Here is an 18988-nt window from a genome sequence, read left to right as displayed (position 1 = left end):
AGAGGGGGAGAGGCGAATGGAAAAAAAGGAGAGTGGCTAGAAAGAGAGAGAGAGAGAGAGAAATCACTGTTGGTTGTAGCTTGACTTAAGGGTTTCTCTGCCCGCTGAGGCATTCACATCCCGGAGCTCATGTGGTAACATCCAGCTGTGCTTGGCACCACCTACAAAGTGGCCTGAACGCAGGGTGTAGCAAAGACAGACAGGGTGCATTTATGCCTGAGACAAAAAGGGATTTCTACTAGAAAGAGAGACTTAGTAGCAGCAGGGACCAAGAGACCAACAAGCGAAGACGTCTGATCTATTAACGTAACACTTCCAACTTCACTGACATGGCAGCAATGGAAGCGATGGAGTGCTCCAGCGCTCAGCTGGAGCCACGGTCCCTCGCTGAGATCTCAGACGACGAGGTCGACATTCCACACTCAGAAGATGAAGACGGTGTCCTCGCTGCGGCAAAGAAAGAGCTGTCCGCCATGGAAACGGAGGGGGAGGCCGCCGAAGACAAGGATGAGTCTGGCAAGTCGGACCAGCAGGTGAACGGGGTGCTGGTGCTGTCTTTGCTTGACAAGATCATCGGTGCCGTGGACCAGATCCAGCAGACCCAGAGCGGGCTGGAGGCCAGGCAGCAAGAGATGGAGCGCTCGGTGACCAACATCCAGGGCGAGCTCACTAAGCTGTCCAAGAACCACAGCACCACGTCCAACAGCGTCAACAAGATGATGGAGAAAGTGGGGAAGGTGAGCGTCAACGTCAAGACTGTGAGAGCCACCTTGGAGAAGCAAGGGGGGCAAATCAAGAAGCTGGAGACCAACGAGGCTGAGCTCCTGAAGAGGCGCAACTTCAAAGTCATGATCTACCAGGTGGGTCGGATGAATGGGTGTGGCCCTCTTGCGAACAAAACTTATCCAACGAAAGTGAAAACCTGATGGCGGTTAGCTTTCCATATATGGAAGTAATCGATTGTTTCTCTTGCACCAAACAAACGCTGCTTTCGAAGAGGACGGAAGTCAATTAAGATGCCGGCGACTTCAAGGGCGCGGTTAGAGTTGAACCCTTTGCTGGAAAGCATTCAAGTGCCACGCCGTGCTGTCTCGCAAAAATGCAGCGTTTCCATATCGCTGGGCGCTACCCAATGCCATGGTGGCTCAGCCATTAGCGTCAAAGAGATCATTGCAAGACTTTAGATTGGTCAATAATTGATCAAAATAACAGTCGTACGTGGGGACTGACCAAACGCATCGATTTGTAAAAACAAAAATATGAAACTGACCAAGTTTGGACAAGAAGGTTTCTGCCCAACGGTGTCAAGTATTCAAATGCGTATGAACTCAAACAAACTCAAAGTAGTACAACAAAGAAGCCTAAACACTGCATTTATTTTTATTGTGATATGTACCATGTAATGTATTTTGGTTTTGAATCCCAGATATTGTGTCGACACCACCCCTGCCGTACACTTGGAATCCATTCCAGATATTTTCCTTCCATAGCGCACATGATGGCTAGACCTGAAGAATACGAGCCTTCACATGCGAGAATGCTCGCTGGTTGTCAAAGTCGTATATAATCCCCCTTGGAAAGTAAACTCTCTCTCACTCAGTCCTCCTTTCCAAAGGAAAACAAAAAAAAAAAAGCTGGAAAAGCTCGGTTGTGTTAAAGGTCATAAGAGAGGAAAAGGGGAATCCAAAGATGAAATTGGAAGATAAACTCTTGTTTCGAGTGCTTCAGAGAAGTTGAGGGGAGCCTATGAGGCAGCAGTGTGATGTGTCATGGCTTGCAGCTTTTTTGCACAGTGGCGCAAGAACATTCAGAGTTTCCACCCTTGACTCGGACGTCACATGTCTTGGAGCAACCTCTCGCTCTCTGTCGCTTGCATTCTCCATTCAGCTGCTCACAGGAGAGCTCCATTTTAGGCAGTCCACACTAACTATGAGCGTATAAAGTGAAGAAGGTTACGATCGTTGCCGTTTGGGCCGACAGTTTTGATCTACGCATGTTGGCCGCCAGCAGTCACAACTTCAGATTCATCCTCTTTAAAGTAACAGACAAATGCAAACAGAAGAATGTTGACATTCTTTCGGAATCCTGATGACCTCCTGAAAGGCATCCCCCAAAAAGTGAAGTACAACGACAATTCCAATCAAGCTGGGACGTTGCGTTAAACACAAATACAAACAGAATCCAATGATTTGCAAATCATGTTCGACCTATATTTCATTGAAAACACTACAAAGACCAGATATTTAAAGTTCAAACGGATCAACTTGATTGTTTTGAGCAAATAATCACGAACTTCGAATTTTATGGCTGCAACACGTTCCAAAAAAGCTGGGACAAGGTCATGTTTACCACTGTGTTACACATCACCTTTTCTTTGAACAAACATTCAATAAACGTTTGGGAACTGATGACGCTAATTGTTCAAGCTTTGTAGGTGGAATTCTTTCCCATTCTTGCTCGATGTACAGCTTCAGCTGTTCAACAGTCCGGGGTCTCCGTTGTCGTATTTTACGCTTCATAACGCGCCACACATTTTCAATGGGAGACGGGTCTGGACTGCAGGCAGGCCAGTCTAGTGCCCGCACTCTTTTACTACGAAGCCACGCTGTTGTAACACGTGCAGAATGTGGTTTGGCATGGTCTTGCTGAAATAAGCAGGGGCGTCCATGAAAAAGACGTTGCTTGGATGGCAGCATATGCTTCTCCAAAACCTGTATGTACCTTTCAGCATTAATGGTTCCTTCCCAGATGTGTAAGTTACCCATGCCATTGGCACTAACACAGCCCCATACCATCACCGATGCTGGCTTTCGAACTTTGCGTCCATAACAGTCCGGATGGTTCTTTACCTCTTTGGCCCGGAGGACACGACGTCCACAATTCCCAAAAACTATTTGAAATGTGGACTCGTCGGACCACAGAATACTTTTCCGCTTTTCATCGGTCCATCTTAGATGAGCTCGGGCCCAGAGAAGCCGGCGGCGTTTCTGGGTGTTGTTGATAAATGGCTTTTGCTTTGCATAGTAGAGTTTCAAGTTGAATTTACGGATGTAGCGCCGAACTGTATTTACTGACATTGGTTTTGGAAGTGTTCCTGAGCCCACGTGGCGATATCCTTGACACATTGATGTCGGTTTTTGATGCAGTGCCGCCCGAGGGATCGAAGTTCACGGGCATTCAATGTTGGTTTTCGGCCTTGCCGCTTCCATGCAGTGATTTCTCCAGATTCTCTCAACCGTTTGATGAATTTATGGACCTTTTCCAGCCAATCATGGCACCCACCTGTTCCCAATGAGCCTGTTCACCTGTGGGATGTTCCAAACAGGTGTTTGATGAGCATTCCTCAACTTTCTCAGTCTTTTTTTGCCACCTGTCCCAGCTTTTTGGGAACGTGCCGCAGCCATCAAATTCGAAGTCCATGATTATTTGCTCAAAACAATCAAGTTGATCAGTTTGAACACGAAATATCCTGTCTTTGTAGTGTATTCAATGAAATATAGGTTGAACATGCTTTTTCAAATCATTTAACACAACATCACGACTTCATTGGAATTGGGTTTGAACATGCAACATATCAACAACTCATACTCAACTCTGTCACCTATATCAGCATGTTTAAACACCAAGGACAAGAAAATACATGAAGCTGTAATGGTGACATGAAAGGACTTCTTCTTCTTTTTGTTTTTTTAGTCTTCAGTTCCAACAAAAGTGCTGTTGTGCCCTGAAAATGTGATTTTGTGAATTTTATGGAAATTAGGCCATTGGACTTGTTCTTCCTCCTCAAAGTCACAACGCAATGAAGCTGGTTAAGTGGGGTGTCATTCCAAGGGGGCAATCCATCTTGAAAATGTTAACAAAATGAGTACGAGCTTAGGCTTATGTCGTCCGTGATGACACACGATGGTGATGTCATCAATGGGTGACTCGAAGATCTTCTCCGATCAGTGCCTGGAGCCTAGTCTAGCACTAGTCCGGGATTAACCGCTGAACATGGTCTTCTGCTTGTTTTGCTTGTCACTCAGTAAGTAAGTAAGTCAGTTTTGACTGTGCTCTAGCCTATCGCAGCTTGCCCATACGCATTTTGGAAACTTTTGAAAGCGTTTAGCGTTTTACCTCCTCCAAAGCAAGAAATACAATTCCGGCTCTCTGCTTCTGACGACCACCCAACAATGACCTCATTTCCAAAATGGTTCAACACATTTTCTTTTACAATCAAACTTCAAACAAGTATTTCAACGACAAACCGTGAACGTTTCTGGGGAAAAAAAAAAAAAAAAAAAAAAAATGTCAATCGTGAGTTGATTCAATTCAATTGAGCTCGTTACTTCTTGAGCCCCTCGTATATCGGTTCCTGTTTGCATAGCAGAAAAAACAAAACAAAACGACTGCTGTCATTGCCACGACGACCTGGCGCGGAGCTCGGAGGTTGAACGAGGCCGGCGGCGTCGACTTGTGGAAGCCGAGCCCAGAATGTGGAAGGGGGGGGGGGGGGGGGGGGGGGGGGAAACAAGTCTGTGAAGACAATGAAAGCATTCTCACTGGTGGAGGCAACGCTTCATACCCCGCATTGTTCATTTGTGCGGCAGACACGTCAACAATCATCAAGAATTGTTTTTTTACAGTAACATTGGTGTGAATGCTGAACCTTTTCAGCTTCCACCCATCAATTGTCTAGAGCACGGGTGTCAAACGCCAGGCCCCCGGGCCGGATCTGGTCTTCAACGCCGTTTTATTTGGCCCGCGAAACCGTGCCACAAATCTTTCCTTGACATCTGTTCAAAGCAAGCCAGAAAATACAGACAGTCGATGTCGTGCGTGTTAATCAACCAGAAGTCTAGCGTAGTACCAAGAATGACCTGTGAGGGGCAGCATGGTGCGACAGGGCATCAAGACTGAAAGAGAAAAACGAAGTAAAAGTAGTAGTGGTGGCTACATAATAAGCCATTTGAGTGAATAACTCTCACTTATATTACATTTGGAACATTCTAATTCATACAACTCTTCCTTTTTTTTCGAATTACAAATAAGTAGTCAAAAAGTTAGTCGTCACACAGTGAGAAAAAAAAAGGCACATTTTTCCGGAAAAAAACTGTGCATTGATCTAAAGAACCCAAGTGAACTGTGGTGCAGTGTGCGGGGTTTGCCAACGGATTTCATGAACGGCCACTCAGTCTGCCATTGGTTTTGAATCGCCGGTGCACACCGTCCGAACGGTGCAGATCACAGCCAATGAAAAGGAATCTTTTAAAAACTCTTTTGTTCTCACCCACATCACTTGTTCCTGAACTACTAGTCTCTCTTTTCATGATTGAATAAATGTGATAAAAGTACAATATACTGTATATACAGCATCAAACGCCTCGCGTTTATATCCAGGGGCGTAGACCGAGACCCTGCTCGGCCACCCCGCTCGTGGTCGGGCGAGCGTGTGTGAAAGATTTCCGGGCACATCGCGATCGGGCCAGTGCTCGAGTTCTTTGATTTTCTTTCCCACGGTGTCTTTGAATTTTATAGTCCCTCGCGTATTAAACAGCCACGCATTCACTTGGCCAGTAGCCATCCCTCGCAGCATTTGCCTGTTTTTCCATTTTACAATGCAATTAAGGCAAGCACAAGCTTGACATGGACCCTGTTAAATGCTATTTTCAGAATATGCGGCAGGCCAGTAAAGACCGAGCTGTGGGCAGCAAATGACAAGTGGGACAGCGTTGCTCTCATGCCTGTTGGAGGCAAATTACAACTTCATCCATTTTTGCCCAGATTGTTTTTAACTGGGGTCTGAGGCGCTGATCTTCTCGGACTTGGATTCGTGGGATGTGGACTGAGCTTTGGAGTTGAACGTTGGATTCGAATCTGTGCTTTACCGCTCGAGCATTTCCTTACACAAGTGAAGTCCTAGCAAGGTTTCGTGACTTTGTTACCTGGACCGAGGGAGTTATATCTTCACAATAACTTCGTGCAACTCAGAAGGCGATGGGGATGACCACGGGCCCATTGATCTGATCAAAACTCTTCCGAATTGTCCTTAATATCTTGAGATTGCTCAAATTGAAGTACGAAGCGCAGTCAAAATGAGACCAATTCGGAAACTTTCACGGTTTGTGTTTTAAATACACGTTTGAAGGTTGTTGTTTTTTTTCACTTGCTAATTGTCAGTCATTTTGGAAACGATGTCATCGCCGAACGGCCGCCGGAAGCAGAGTGCTGCCATTGAATTGACGGCGCTGTAGCCTATTGCAACATTTCGAAAAGGTTCCGAGGCGGTTCCATTCCGAGGCCAGAAATTCAATCACAGCGCTCTGCTTCTGGAGGGCATCCGGCGATGACCTCATTTCCAATGTGGCTGACATGAAGAAAACAGGCTTACAAACAACAACAACAACAACCGTCAAGCAAGTATCTAAACTAAAAAGAGTGAACATTTCTGGAAGAAGTTGATTTATTAGTAGGTTCAATGGAAGTGGGCTCATGACTTTTGGACTGCTCCTCGTATGTGCAACAGTTGGGTATCTCCAGCCCCTTTCACACTGGCCATCAAAGCTGACTTTCTCACAGCTTCCAGGTGGAAAGGTCGCGATGCGGAATCAGAGGCGTAACTGCCGTGTGTGTGTGTGTGTGTCAACTGTCGCGTCGGTATGCGCAAAGCTGCAGCACTTGTGTGTTTGTGCACTTTGGATAAATGTCCCGCTGAAGCGAGTTGTGGGACAGACGAAGGGACCGGTGCAATTTCAGCAACTTCCGTTACTTGACAACATTTGCCCACACGCAGGCGGAAAGCTCAGCTGACAATACGGCGGCCCAAGCCTGGAATGTGATGGCTCGCCCCTTCCCGCCCCTTCCAGCATCAAATCAAAAATGAGCAGCAATTTGGACACGTTCGTGGATCTCGGGTATGTGACGGAATTTTGTCATGAAACAGAATTTTGGCCCAAATAAATCCTGCACCTGCCCCATATCCATATGCGCACATGAAACAAGTGTCAATCGCAGAACCATTGTCCGCTGAATCTGCCAGTTTACAAAAAGCAAATGGAACGTATGAAACGATGAAAATTGAGTAGCAACGTACAGTAAGGCACTCGGACCGAGTTCGCCCTTTTCCATAGTGAGCTGCAAGGTTTTTTGCATTGTAATGAATTCCACATTTGATGACCTCATTGTCACGGGTGTGCGTTGTGGTTGGTTGTCGTCTCGCACACACCTGCGTCTTCCCCACCTCATCACCCCTCGCATTTAACCTCGTGTCTCATTCTTCCCGGTCGCCAGTTCGTTGTACCTCGTGGTCACGTTCCAGCATTCCTTGTTTCCACGTCAGCGACTCTTCGTAAGCCTCGACCCTGTTCCGATTATCGACTTTGCCTTTTTGCCTCCCGTTTTCTGGATACCTTTCGCCTTTACGGATTGGCTGCCTGTGTACCGACCTCCGCCCATTTATTCAAGCTCTCGTTCCCTTCGTTTGTTTCACCACATTCAGGCTAATCGACCGCACTGTATTTTGAGAGCACAAATGAAACGTTAGCCTTGTCCTGCATTCCGGCGCAATGCCGATGATGCTCCGCGGGGACCGCGCATGGACCTTTGTCCCAAATACGGCTACGTGCAAGACAGACACCGTCCAGCAGAGACTGATAAGACGAGAGGACAATAAAGGGCGCAGTAAGAATCTGTGACCCCAGATTCCCCCGCCCATCACGCTGATGGGTCAACATGCTAAACTGAATGTAAAGAGGTCAATGTAAAGGTGCTGAAGGAGTCCATCCCCACTGTGCTAGGTGACTCGGGTGTGTTATGATGAAGAGCCAGAGACCATATTTAGACAGCTGATTCATTGCACAAGCAGCCATTGTTCTCTGCCTACTCATCTTCACGTGGAACCATTTCTGTTCCTCCCACTCAGAACCTCCACGGTCCACCCATGTGGATAATTCCCTCCAAATCTTTTCCTCCTCAAGCAACCGCGCCCGAGCCCGCCCTACCCGCCTTCCCATCGCCCTCATTCCTGCTCCTCTCCTCACATTTGGATTATTTGCTTTTTACATACTTGTTTTGTTCACCCAGCTGCTCTTCCATATCAACCTGAAATAGTCCTGGACTGGAGTTCAAAGGCATAATCCCCACCTTTTCTTACATCGTCTCTCTGCTTATGCTCACCAGGAGCCTGTCCAGCTGAGTCTACCCTGGACTGGTTAGTCATAGGGGTATTGTGAAAAGGGCAAAAAGCGCGACTTGAGCTTGTGCCAGCTGCATAAAAGTTATTCACTGGACTCCCAGTGTTTCTGTCAATAAAGTCTGTTTTTCTCACCCCACATTGTCGTTGGCATTATCTTCAAATATTTGAAATCCTTCTTTTGGGCTTCTCTGGATCCTGACCTTTAAAAGTATGAGAATCCTGGATTCGCAAACCTCGGGTGATTCCAAAATGTTGTCCCGCAGACACAATGTACTAAAGCGTAAGGGCGTCACTGTACACGTATTCATATTCCGATTTTTCGGTACAGTACCGAGTCTCAACACCGATCCCATTCGGTCGGGGGGGCAGGAAGTGCCTCGCTTCTTGTATTTGTAACTACGGTGCAGCTTAGACCTCTTGTAAGTGGACGTCACTGTTAGCGATATGTTTTTTCGCAGTCCGTCGGACTACAAATTCAGCTGTTTTTCCTGATTTTCTGGGGGATCGCTTGCTTATTCTGGTTTTTGGAGATTGTCTCCATGTAACAAAAGGTAACACTTTTTTTTTTGAATTGTATTTTTTTTATCATAATATGCCAGAAAGATTTGCAAAAAATGACACAGAGCATTTTGCTCCATTACACAGCCTGGGAGTTATATTTGCAAATGTATCATGAGCAAACCCCCCTTCTCGTTCACAGGTCGGCCCAGGCCTGTCCAAATATGGACATCATAGTCTCAAACGCTCTGGGCTAAGTTTGCAAGCCAGATTGTGTGAAATGTTCTTTCAACAAAGACCAGCACATTTTGTCTTTCGGGAGTGTTCCTTCCAAGGTTCATGAGATACAAAAGGTGTGCGCGACAGCAAGATGGTGAAGTCGTGTGTGAGGGCAAAATTGAGAAAGAGGGTGAGAGGATAAAAGAATCAAGAGTATGGAGACAATGTTAAGACAGCGATGTCTAAAAATAGCACCTATCACATACTTGTTTGATTGTGCGAAGGAAAGAGCCATTGAGAATGTGTTCCTGTTTGGTCAGCAACATCTGATACACGGCCTAAAGAACTCGCGTTGACATCTACACCACAACATAGGATTGTTTCGATAAAGTGCTTCCTGAGTCGAATTGGCTTGTCAGGAGCAAGAAAAGGGAATAGCAAAGTTACATGTACAGTGCTGCCAAAATCATTTTGGATCCCAACCGTCTTACCCTTTCATTTCCGAGACCCCTTGTCCTCATTGAGCCGGACTAGAGAACTCCCGCAGGTGACTTTGGGCGAGAGGTGGGGTAGACCATTCGGTATTATCAGGACCGTTGCTTCAAATTTGGGATAGCGCGGAAGGTTTTGCATTTTCACGGTGCTACACGTGAAGGGTATCGACCGGTCCGTACCGTACCGAGCGCAGCGGTACCTCAAAGACTTGGAGCTTGGCACACTGGCTGACCGAGAATCCATACTTTTGGAACAAAATGAATGGAAGTGAAAGGAAGCTTCCCCAAAGAATTCCTGACTTGCAACAGATCCAGATGGTGACACTGTGGCCCGCTTGTGTGACACTCGTGACGAAAGCCAGATCAAAGTTCATTTTCCGCACAATACTATGGCAAGCTAAGCCGAACCGTGGTGGGGATCTGGAATGAGTTTATCATGTTGAGGTGGTGTTCCTCAGAGGTCCCCCCCCCTTCCCAGATAATGAGGCCTAGCAATTCAGTGGGCAACTCCATAACTGGCAAACCATAAATGACAGCAGCCCGGACTGCGGTTTTCCTTTTGTATCGAAACTGCGTCAAACTCATCGTCTTACAAAAACGACTTTTTTCATTTCTTGACTTTTCCACAGTCACACACGGATGACTCATATTCCCAAGTTGTGGTTATACGCAAACTTAATCACATTTTGTCTCCTCATATGATTCCATTGTTCATGTGATTTTAGTCATAAATCCTCCGAAAGGCTTGTTATGATACTAACCCCCCCCAAAAAAAGAAAAGGGTCAAAAGAGGCGTTACTACTCAAATACTTTTACATACTCAAATGTTTATTTGGTAGTTAAGAAGGAAATCGTATGTACGACAGTTGCTCATTTTTTTGAAATTGGACAAAGTCAGATGACCAAACGAGATCGATGTAAATACTTTTGAGATCCTTTCACAGTCTGATTGAGACCGCTTTGATATTTTCACGCTTTTCAATTAGTGAGTCGATTCCTTATTTCCTCCTTTCTAAACTCGGTTTGCATGAGCGCCTGTGGCTCGTTTTCGAATTGAAAAGAAATTGCTCCTCGCGAGCCTCATTCTCCAGCCGAGATGTGTTTCATCTCGTGGGTTTGTGTATTGTGTTCGGTTCTGGTTAGATCCAGTTTTTTGTTTGGGTTTGTATGGTTAATGCTTGCCATGTTACTGAGTCCGTTTATTTATTTGTTTGCAACTTTCCTGGTTGCAAGAGTTTTGGTATGTGTTGTTAAGCCTTGCAGGTGCCCAGCGCATTCGTCATTTCTGCATTTTCGCCAGTCCATTCGTTTACGACTTCTTGTTAATTGCGTGACAAGCCAGATGAAGCTGCAATTTCATTTCAGTCAAAATAGTCATATGTGATTTTGAGAAGAGCGATCACAAGTCACACTGTTCCAGATTCACTTCGGTTCGCAATTCATTTCCTAAGGATATTAAATGAATCCTTTTTTTTTTTCCCATTACAAAATCACCTAAAAAACATGCAGCCTCATCTTAGAGGAGGGGTGCCAAACTCATTTTTTGACCCGGGCCACACTGTGCAACCCCAATTCCAATGACGTTGGGACGTTGTGTTAAACATAAATAAAAACAGAATACAATGATTTGCAAATCATGTTCAATCCAATATTTCATTGAATACACTACAAAGACAAGATATTTCATGTTCAAACTGATCAACTTGATTGTTTTTAGCAAATAATCATGAACTTAGAATTTTATGGCTGCAACCCGTTCCAAAAAAGCTGGGACAGGGTCGTGTTTACCACTGTGTTACACATCACCTTTTCTTTGAACAACATTCAATAAACGTTTGGGAACTGAGGACACCAATTGTTGAAGCTTTGGAGGTGGAATTCTTTCCCGTTCTCGCTTGCTGTACAGCTTCAGCCGTTCAACAGTCCGGGGTCTCCGTTGTCGTATTTTACGCTTCATAATGCGCCACACATTTTCAATGGGAGACAGGTCTGGACTGCGGGCAGGCCAGTCTAGTGCCCGCACTCATTTACTACGAAGTCACGCTGTCGTAACACGTGCAGAATGCGGTTTGGCATTGTCTTGCTGAAATAAGCAGGGGCGTCCGTGAAAAAGACGTTGCTTGGATGGCAGCATATGTTTCTCCAAAACCTGTATATACCTTTCAGCATTAATGGTGCCTTCACAGATGTGTAAGTTACCCATGCCATTGGAACTAACACAGCCCCATACCATCGCAGATGCTGGCTTTTGAACTTTGCGTCCATAACAGTCCGGATGGTTCTTTTCCACGTCCACAATTTCCAAAAACAATTTGAAATGTGGACTCGTCGGACCACAGAACACTTTTCCACTTTTCCTCAGTCCACCTTAGATGAGCTCGGAGCCAGAGAAGTCGGCGGCGTTTCAGGGTCTTCTTGAGAAACGGCTTTTGCATTGCATAGTAGAGTTTCAAGTTGCACTTCCGGATGTAGCGCCGAACTGTATTTACTGACATTGGTTTTCTGAAGTGTTCCTGAGCCCACGTGGCGATATCCTTTACACATCGATGTCGGTTTTTGAGGGATCGAAGGTCACGGGCATTCGATGTCGGTTTTCGGCCTTGCCGCTTCCATGCAGTGATTTCTCCAGATTCTCTCAACCTTTTGATGGGCGACAGGTTTGGGGGTGTAAAACCAACGGCAAATCAATGTTATGCCACTAAACTTTACTAATTTACTCTTTTGACCAGGCCTCACCGTTTAAGTGGCTGGCCGATTTAATTGGCTGATTTTAGCCCTTCTCATATCAGCAAAAGGTGGACGATTTTAGTTGATTTAAAAAAAAAAAACTATTTTTTTTTTTTTACACACATTAGCATTACAACACAAGACGAATATAATGACATTAAACAAACATTTTAAAAAATTGGGGAACTGATTTTTGCAATGTTTTCTCGGCCGATCAATCAGCGGAATTTGATTGTGCCAAATCTCAGCTGTCAAAAAGGTCCATCTTGGTCGGGCCCTACTTTTGACTCGATTGCGATCCTCACATTCCTCCAATGTTCACGTGTAGGGCGCAAACACAAACAGCACTTGAGGAAACCACTTTCTAAATCTCCCCATAAATGCCAAGCTCCTCCATTGTTATCGAAAAGACTCACATGAGAGGTGGCCATGGCAACGGCCACCCCGGGCCCGTGGGGAAATGTGCACGATATCGGCCGAGTTAGGACCCCGGGGTGGCAACGTTCAATCTGATCTTTTTAAAACCGTCGCTCAACGTTACGAGTATAATACGGCTCCGAAATATCAATTCGCTGTTTGCCGATATCGGCATGTGCCGACATGAAAGTACACGATCCGAATGCCGCTGAGCATTCAAGTATGCGCTCGACACAATGGCAAGCTGTGTCTTGCAGGGGGGGGGGACTCACAGGAGGAAGAGGGAACACTTTCACAGCTTCCACACTTAAGCATGTCCGCAACCTTGGAAACAGCGCCCGAAATCTTTATTTTGGGTTCGATTCGTGGATGCGTCAGAACAAAGTTGCCCTGTTTGAGCGCACGCGATAAGCGGTCGTCGGCACAAATCTTCTTGGCAAATCCACCAGCGGCGGTGAGAACATTCATCTGGAGGCCTTTTGGCTTATCTGGACGTAAAACGTGCAGAAATATTTGCGACGTTGCCACGGCACCGATGCCGATCAAGTCTCATTCCCGATGAGCTAATATCCCGCGTTTAGTCATCTTTCCGACAGTTAGCGGCAAGGTAACCGCAAAGGAATCGGAAAACAAATGCCGGCGTGACCCGGGGGTGAGGAATGAAGGGAATTTGTGCAGATGGAAGGAAATACAAAGAAGAAGAAGAGCAGCAGACCAAAAAAAAATAGTAATAATGGAAGGAGGTGGAGGAGGGGGCGAGAAAAGCACGCTACCACGCTCCAGCGCAACACCGGGCCGGGTGACTCATCCCTCTCGCATGCCATCACTTTATATAGCAATCGTGCGCTCTCTCTCTCTCTCTCTCTCTCTCCGCTTGAAGGGAACTACTGGAAAAAGAAGGAGAGGAATTGGAAGTTCCCTCCCAAGATTTGGATGCCGCGTGTGACCATCACACGCTTTTCCCATGCTACTCCCTTGAGAAATGACTTTCCACTCCACACACACACACACACACACACAAAAAAAGCACACGCCGCTTCGACTGGACGAAAAAGACAATACGCCGCTATATTTTATGCTGTCATTGGAATCAAACGAGAACTACAGAAGTGAGCTAAACCCCTCCCCCCCCCCAAAAAAAAGGCATGGTACAAATGTAAGTATATAAAAACAAAATAATTACAAAAAAATTCCGTGATATAGTCAACTTATAATCAAATATAATCCAATCGGAAGAAAATTGCAACCTTAAAATATAACCTCGATGCGTCTTCAAGAAAGTGGGTCTTCTCACGCACGCCTACAATTCCATGCCCCGTTGGCAAACGTTATGTTTATGTGGTCATCGCATTGAGTTCGAAAGCAAAAATGAAAATAGTCATAATAATAAGGTTGACTGAATGGACCGATTTATTTTGCCCCCCCCGCCCCCCTGCAAAATGGAAATACGGCGTCCCCGTTTGGGTTCTTCTTTACATCACCCAGCTAAGCCATGACGATTCCGTGTTTTCCTTGCCCGACTGGAAAATCCCGCAGCATGTGTGAGGCACTGTTTTCATGTGTAATGGAATGCGTACTCCTACACCGGACAGGACTGATGTTGCTCACGCAGCTATAATAGACGCACACACAAAGACATCTGGCTCTGGCCTAGCAACAAGGGGGGGGGGGGGGGGGGGGGGGGGAGTTGAAAGACGAAAGGGGTGTGTTATGGCGGGATTCCTCTCCGGGAGGTTGCAGTGCGGGCGTATTGAGAGATCGCCCTGCGACGCGTCAACAAATACTTCACAGGTGCTCGTCGCGCTCCCTCAATATCACAGCGAACCATCGGAGGGAAATGTTCTATATTGGGCCACAGCGGAGGCTGGTCAATAGGGGGCGCTGTGGCTCAGCGTCGTCGCCTTGAATCGTGCGCAAAATGCCTATGCCTATTTTTAGATTTAGAATGAGGACTAGCATACAGTACGCTTCTTTTGCTTCATGTTGCGTGTTGTCTTGTTTGATGACGCCACTTCCGGTTTGGGCGCCAGGGTCTTACACTCGCAACTCTCTTGATACGTTTGTCATCATGCAGACACTCGCTCACACGCCAGAGGAATTCTCGTTGTTCGTTTGCATTAGGAGGCTTCGGCGCGCATGTAGTCCATTGTCGGTGCCTTGCTCAAGGGCACCCCGGTTAGCATCTCTCCGACAACTAGTCGAAAATAAACGGCTTTCTTTCAACTCCCATTATGTCCCCAACGGCGCTACATCCTATTTTGGAACTCCAGTCATTTCCCTCCGTTTGGGCGCAGAGCCTACGTGGAAATTGTTTCTCCTGTTGTTCGGTCGAGACCGTCAAACAAACACACGCTCGCCCCAGCGCCGCATACCTCGTTTGTCTGTTTTCCGCGGCTCGGAGTGCGTACCTTCCTGCAGCTTCGTGGAGAACAATGTCCCATTAAATTCGGAGGTCCAGGAAGTCAACGCAACATGGCGGATGCTTGAACTTTCCCAGATACTCCGAACATGCTTCATGACGTACGCGTCCGCAGGGGCCGCTGGAACTTTTTACACGTTCGTCGAGTCGCTGCTGACTTTTCAGCGAGACCGAAGCGAGCAGCAAATATTTTCCATTTTCCTTTCGACGCAGCTGGTCAGGAAAGGCAGGCGGGATTCCTCCGTCGAGGTCAAACGGACCCGAGACACCGCAATACAATAGCTTCATAAAAGCGCCGTCGGGCCGCAGCGGACGACAATAGAATGGAGATGCGCCCCCGCCCTCGCCCTCGCCTCGCTCCCGGCCTCCGATGCTGTCATCTTCCTCCGCGAAGCACTTTTCCACATCTCTCGAGCATCATCCAATTTGCGCCGGGACCGGCTTCGTGCGACAGCGGCGTAGCCTACCTTCCTGTGTCTTTTGTTCGGAATCGATCGTGTTCCTGTTTTGATCCAGCGAAGTTAAAACGCACGACGTTTCACGACTGCGTCCGCCTTCTACACTCGGCATGATGGAAAAAGGAAGTTCTCCCGCCCCTCACGCGTCTTTTCCAGCCCTTCGTTAACAATCTGCAGCGCATTGTATTCCAAAGGTGAAGGGTCACGCAAGACAAGGGGGGAAAAGGCTTCCAAGTCACAAAGACGACTGGCCGATGGACGGACCGAGAAAACGAAGGCGATGGAAGAAGCAAACGTTAATCACGCCGATCTACGGTATCGAAACTCTTCCACAAAAACCACCAGAACGCAATCAAACCGCTCGGCGAGTCGACGTTTTATTTGGGCCGACGATGTCAATCACGGCGACAATTCCGCGCAACGGTCACACACGTGAAAAGTTGGATCTAAGCGGCTCGGTCTCTGCAAATCCAAGGAAGCCCAGTCAGAAGAACTTTACCTTTAGCCTGACACGCGTGGGCAAGTAAACAAGGTCGTCACACCATATAGCGACGTGAGCATCGGGGGAACGCTCGGAAAATAGGATCTGACACAACACTTTGGCCAAAGGGATGTTTCCGTTGCCTCACCGCCGTCGACATTTGGTTTCTGTGCAATTTCTCCCCCCGGCGTGACTGACATGAGTCAAACTGGAAGGATAATCGCAAGGTCGTGCCGTGAACCGGGAACGTCTCGGTTTTAGCTCGTGTGCAATTCCACGTCTTTTGCATGACTTTGACAAGCGCCTCACCTTTATGCTCGTGTTTATTTTCAAGCGCCGAAAGCCCTAACGGGCGCACATACCGCACATCAAGACATCTCGATGGGTTTTCATTGTACCGTAAGGATACGCAGCAGTCCAATCGCAAACATCGAATGGTGACCAGTCGAGAAACATTTGATGATATTCTATTCGTAATTAGTGCGTGGAAATCGAGCACAGTTGATTGCATTCATATTGATCAATACCTTCTCTCTTCTCCCCAGGACGAAGTCAAGGTTCCCTCAAAACTCAATGTGTCCAAATCCATGCGGGTCTCTGAGTCCGTATCGGGAAGCAGAGGAGGGAGCGTGCTCGAGCTCAAGGAAGCTGCGGAGGAGGCGGAAGAAGGAGACAAGGAGAACAAGCCCAGCGTAGACCTGTCCTCGGACGAGGAGGGAGTGACGATCGACGACGTCCTCGAAGAGACCCGTGCTGAGCGCATCAAGCGTAGCAGTCTGCAGCGTGTACAGACCCTGAAGACAGTATTCTCCAAGGAGAAGATGGATAAGACCAGGGCCAAAACCAAGGAAAACCTGGAGAGGACCAAGCAAAAAACCAAGGACAATCTGGAGAGGACAAAGCAGAAGACGAAAGCCAATCTGGAGAAGACCAAGCAGAAAACTAAGGAGAACATCGAGAATACCAAGCAAAAGGCTAAGGAGAACCTGGAGAAGACCCGGCACAACATCGAGAAGAAGATGGGAAAGCTAGGAACACGCATGAGCGTCAATCCCGAACGCAAGCAGAAACTCCAGACATCCCGTGACAAGATGCAGAAAGCCTTCACGCCGGACCACGTGGTTTACGCCCGCTCCAAGACCGCCGTGTACAAGGTGCCGCCGTTCACCTTCTGCGTCAAGAAAGTCCGCGACGGCGCCGTCGAGGTCGTCCAGGGCACCGAGATGGTGGAGGTCTCCCAGAACGCCGAGCCCTTCGACCGAGCGGACGTGGAGCTCGAGGGAGGGGCGGCGGAGGTCGAGATGGAGATGATGAACGGCGGAGGGGAGGATGAAGACGAAGACGAGGACGAGGACGAGGACGAGGACGAGGAGGAGGAGGACGAGGACGAAAGCCACGATGCCGTGGAGGATAACGAGGATAAAGACAGAGACAGCGACTAGATAAAGAACAAGGAGTTTGACTCCTGTAAAAAAAAAAAATACAAAATTTCCAAAAAAAATGAATCCAACGTAGGGTTTGAACACATCTGCTCTCTCCCTCCTTCAATTGTTATGTTGCGTCTCGTTCCTTCGGGCGGTCGCGTGTTCGTGTTCGTGTTCATTTCGAGATCTTCCCTTCATTTGCTGGACAACTAACCCCCTCTCACCCTTTGACCCTCCTACGGCGAAGGCCTCGTCTAGCTTCGGTTTTTTCGGGCAGAATGCGCGTCAGGAGACAAGCTGCCTCCGAACGCCCCCATTTCACCTCGCACTTTTGTACTTTCTGCCCTTAAAGCAACACATCGCGGTCCTGATCTTTTTCAAAATGAAGGCCTTCACGGCGTCGGTTGCCTTGCTTCGCCTTCTCTACCTTCTTTTGAAAAGGTTCGTCTTCCGGAGCAAGAAATTCAATCGCATCTGACGGGCGCCCCCGCAATCGAATCGTTTCCAAAGTGGCCGACAGGAAGCGGACCGGCTTCCACGGGACTTGCCGCAATTCACCTTCCAACTGAAAACATTGAAATGAAATCGCGCATGCGCGTTAGTGTTCCGCTGCCCCTCGCGCTATGACGTGGAACCTTCCTGACATTTTCACTCGGAAGTGCAAATATATGGAAAAGCCCCTCTAAAACTTCAATTCTCCATCTCATCTTCCAACATGGCCGCTCTGTTGCCGTTTTTCAATACCATTTACAAACCCAACCACCCAAATAGATTCAACGGCCAATTCATCAATGATTCCTTTCTTTTCATTTCCCAAAGAATGACGATCAGATCAATCGTTTTAACTGTCATCCACATTTTGCCGGTATTGTTCGTCTCTCTCTCTCTTGCTTTGTATCTTAAAGGTTGCGAGCGGAGTCACGTGAGTCCGTTGCAAACGCAGATTGCGCAATCCTGCAGCCTGCTACTGCCCCCTGGCGCTCGACCCTTAAAAGTGCCACATCAAGTCCAACAATTGCCACATTTGTTCGACCATTGTCTCGTCAACTGTATGATTTGTTCACCAGTGCTACTTGCATTCGTGAAGTGTCTCGTGGGGTCAAACTCATATTAACTAACTAGATTAATGTACGTTTTGCGATGACTGCATTCCTTGGCCAAGATCAAATATAAGTCGATTTTCCAAAATAACTCAAGCCTGGAGTAGGTGGGATGTGGCCAATTAGAACAGAACATTCTGTAAACTGGATTAAGCTCGTCGAAGCTTGTTTCTAGTACAGAAGTGTGTTTCAGTTGTGTTTGATTTTGTAAATAATCACAATGCCGTTCATAAGGCATAAAGTACATTTTTGCATACCAGAGAACATAATGCATACAGCTGCCGGCACATACCTAACCTTTAGAAGTTTCTTGACACGCTTATGAGAGAAGATCAAATAGTTCAGCTTTTTTAATGCACAATTTATCTTAGTGGTTTCGTGATCGGCACTTCAAAGTGAATTAACATTGTTGTAACTGATTCTTGTACAATGTTTCATTCCTTAACCACTAATGAATTAATAAAAGCTATTTAGTTCAGTGTTGTTTTTGTGTCTATTGTTTTTAGTGTCACACATATCTTATCAGGTCACTGACACATTCAATATGGCGGACGCGTTTACGTATCGTAGCCACACCC

At 47.0% G+C, this 18988-nt stretch overlaps 1 protein-coding gene across 1 annotated transcript; it reads left to right on the top strand.

Moving 5' to 3' along the window:
* The first annotated feature begins 39 nt into the window (after positions 1 to 39).
* LOC133469610 (caveolae-associated protein 1-like) lies at positions 40 to 18888 on the top strand. The gene is made up of 2 exons (XM_061756881.1): positions 40 to 860; positions 16432 to 18888. The coding sequence occupies exons 1-2, from the start codon at positions 330 to 332 to the stop codon at positions 17326 to 17328; spliced, it is 1428 nt and encodes a 475-aa protein (XP_061612865.1). The 5' UTR covers positions 40 to 329; the 3' UTR covers positions 17329 to 18888.
* Positions 18889 to 18988: the final 100 nt, after the last annotated feature.

This window comes from Phyllopteryx taeniolatus, chromosome 19, assembly GCF_024500385.1.
Source record: "Phyllopteryx taeniolatus isolate TA_2022b chromosome 19, UOR_Ptae_1.2, whole genome shotgun sequence".
NCBI lineage: Eukaryota > Metazoa > Chordata > Actinopteri > Syngnathiformes > Syngnathidae > Phyllopteryx > Phyllopteryx taeniolatus.
Note: the sequence above shows the minus strand (reverse complement) of the source record. Positions and strands in the feature narration are given on the sequence as shown.

Bases quoted from the DNA above. Each gene is read 5' to 3' on its own strand.
- LOC133469610 (XM_061756881.1), top strand. From the start codon at position 330: ATGGCAGCAATGGAAGCGATGGAGTGCTCCAGCGCTCAGCTGGAGCCA. The intron at 861-16,431 runs GTGGGTCGGATG...TCTTCTCCCCAG, and splicing joins TCAAAGTCATGATCTACCAG to GACGAAGTCAAGGTTCCCTC.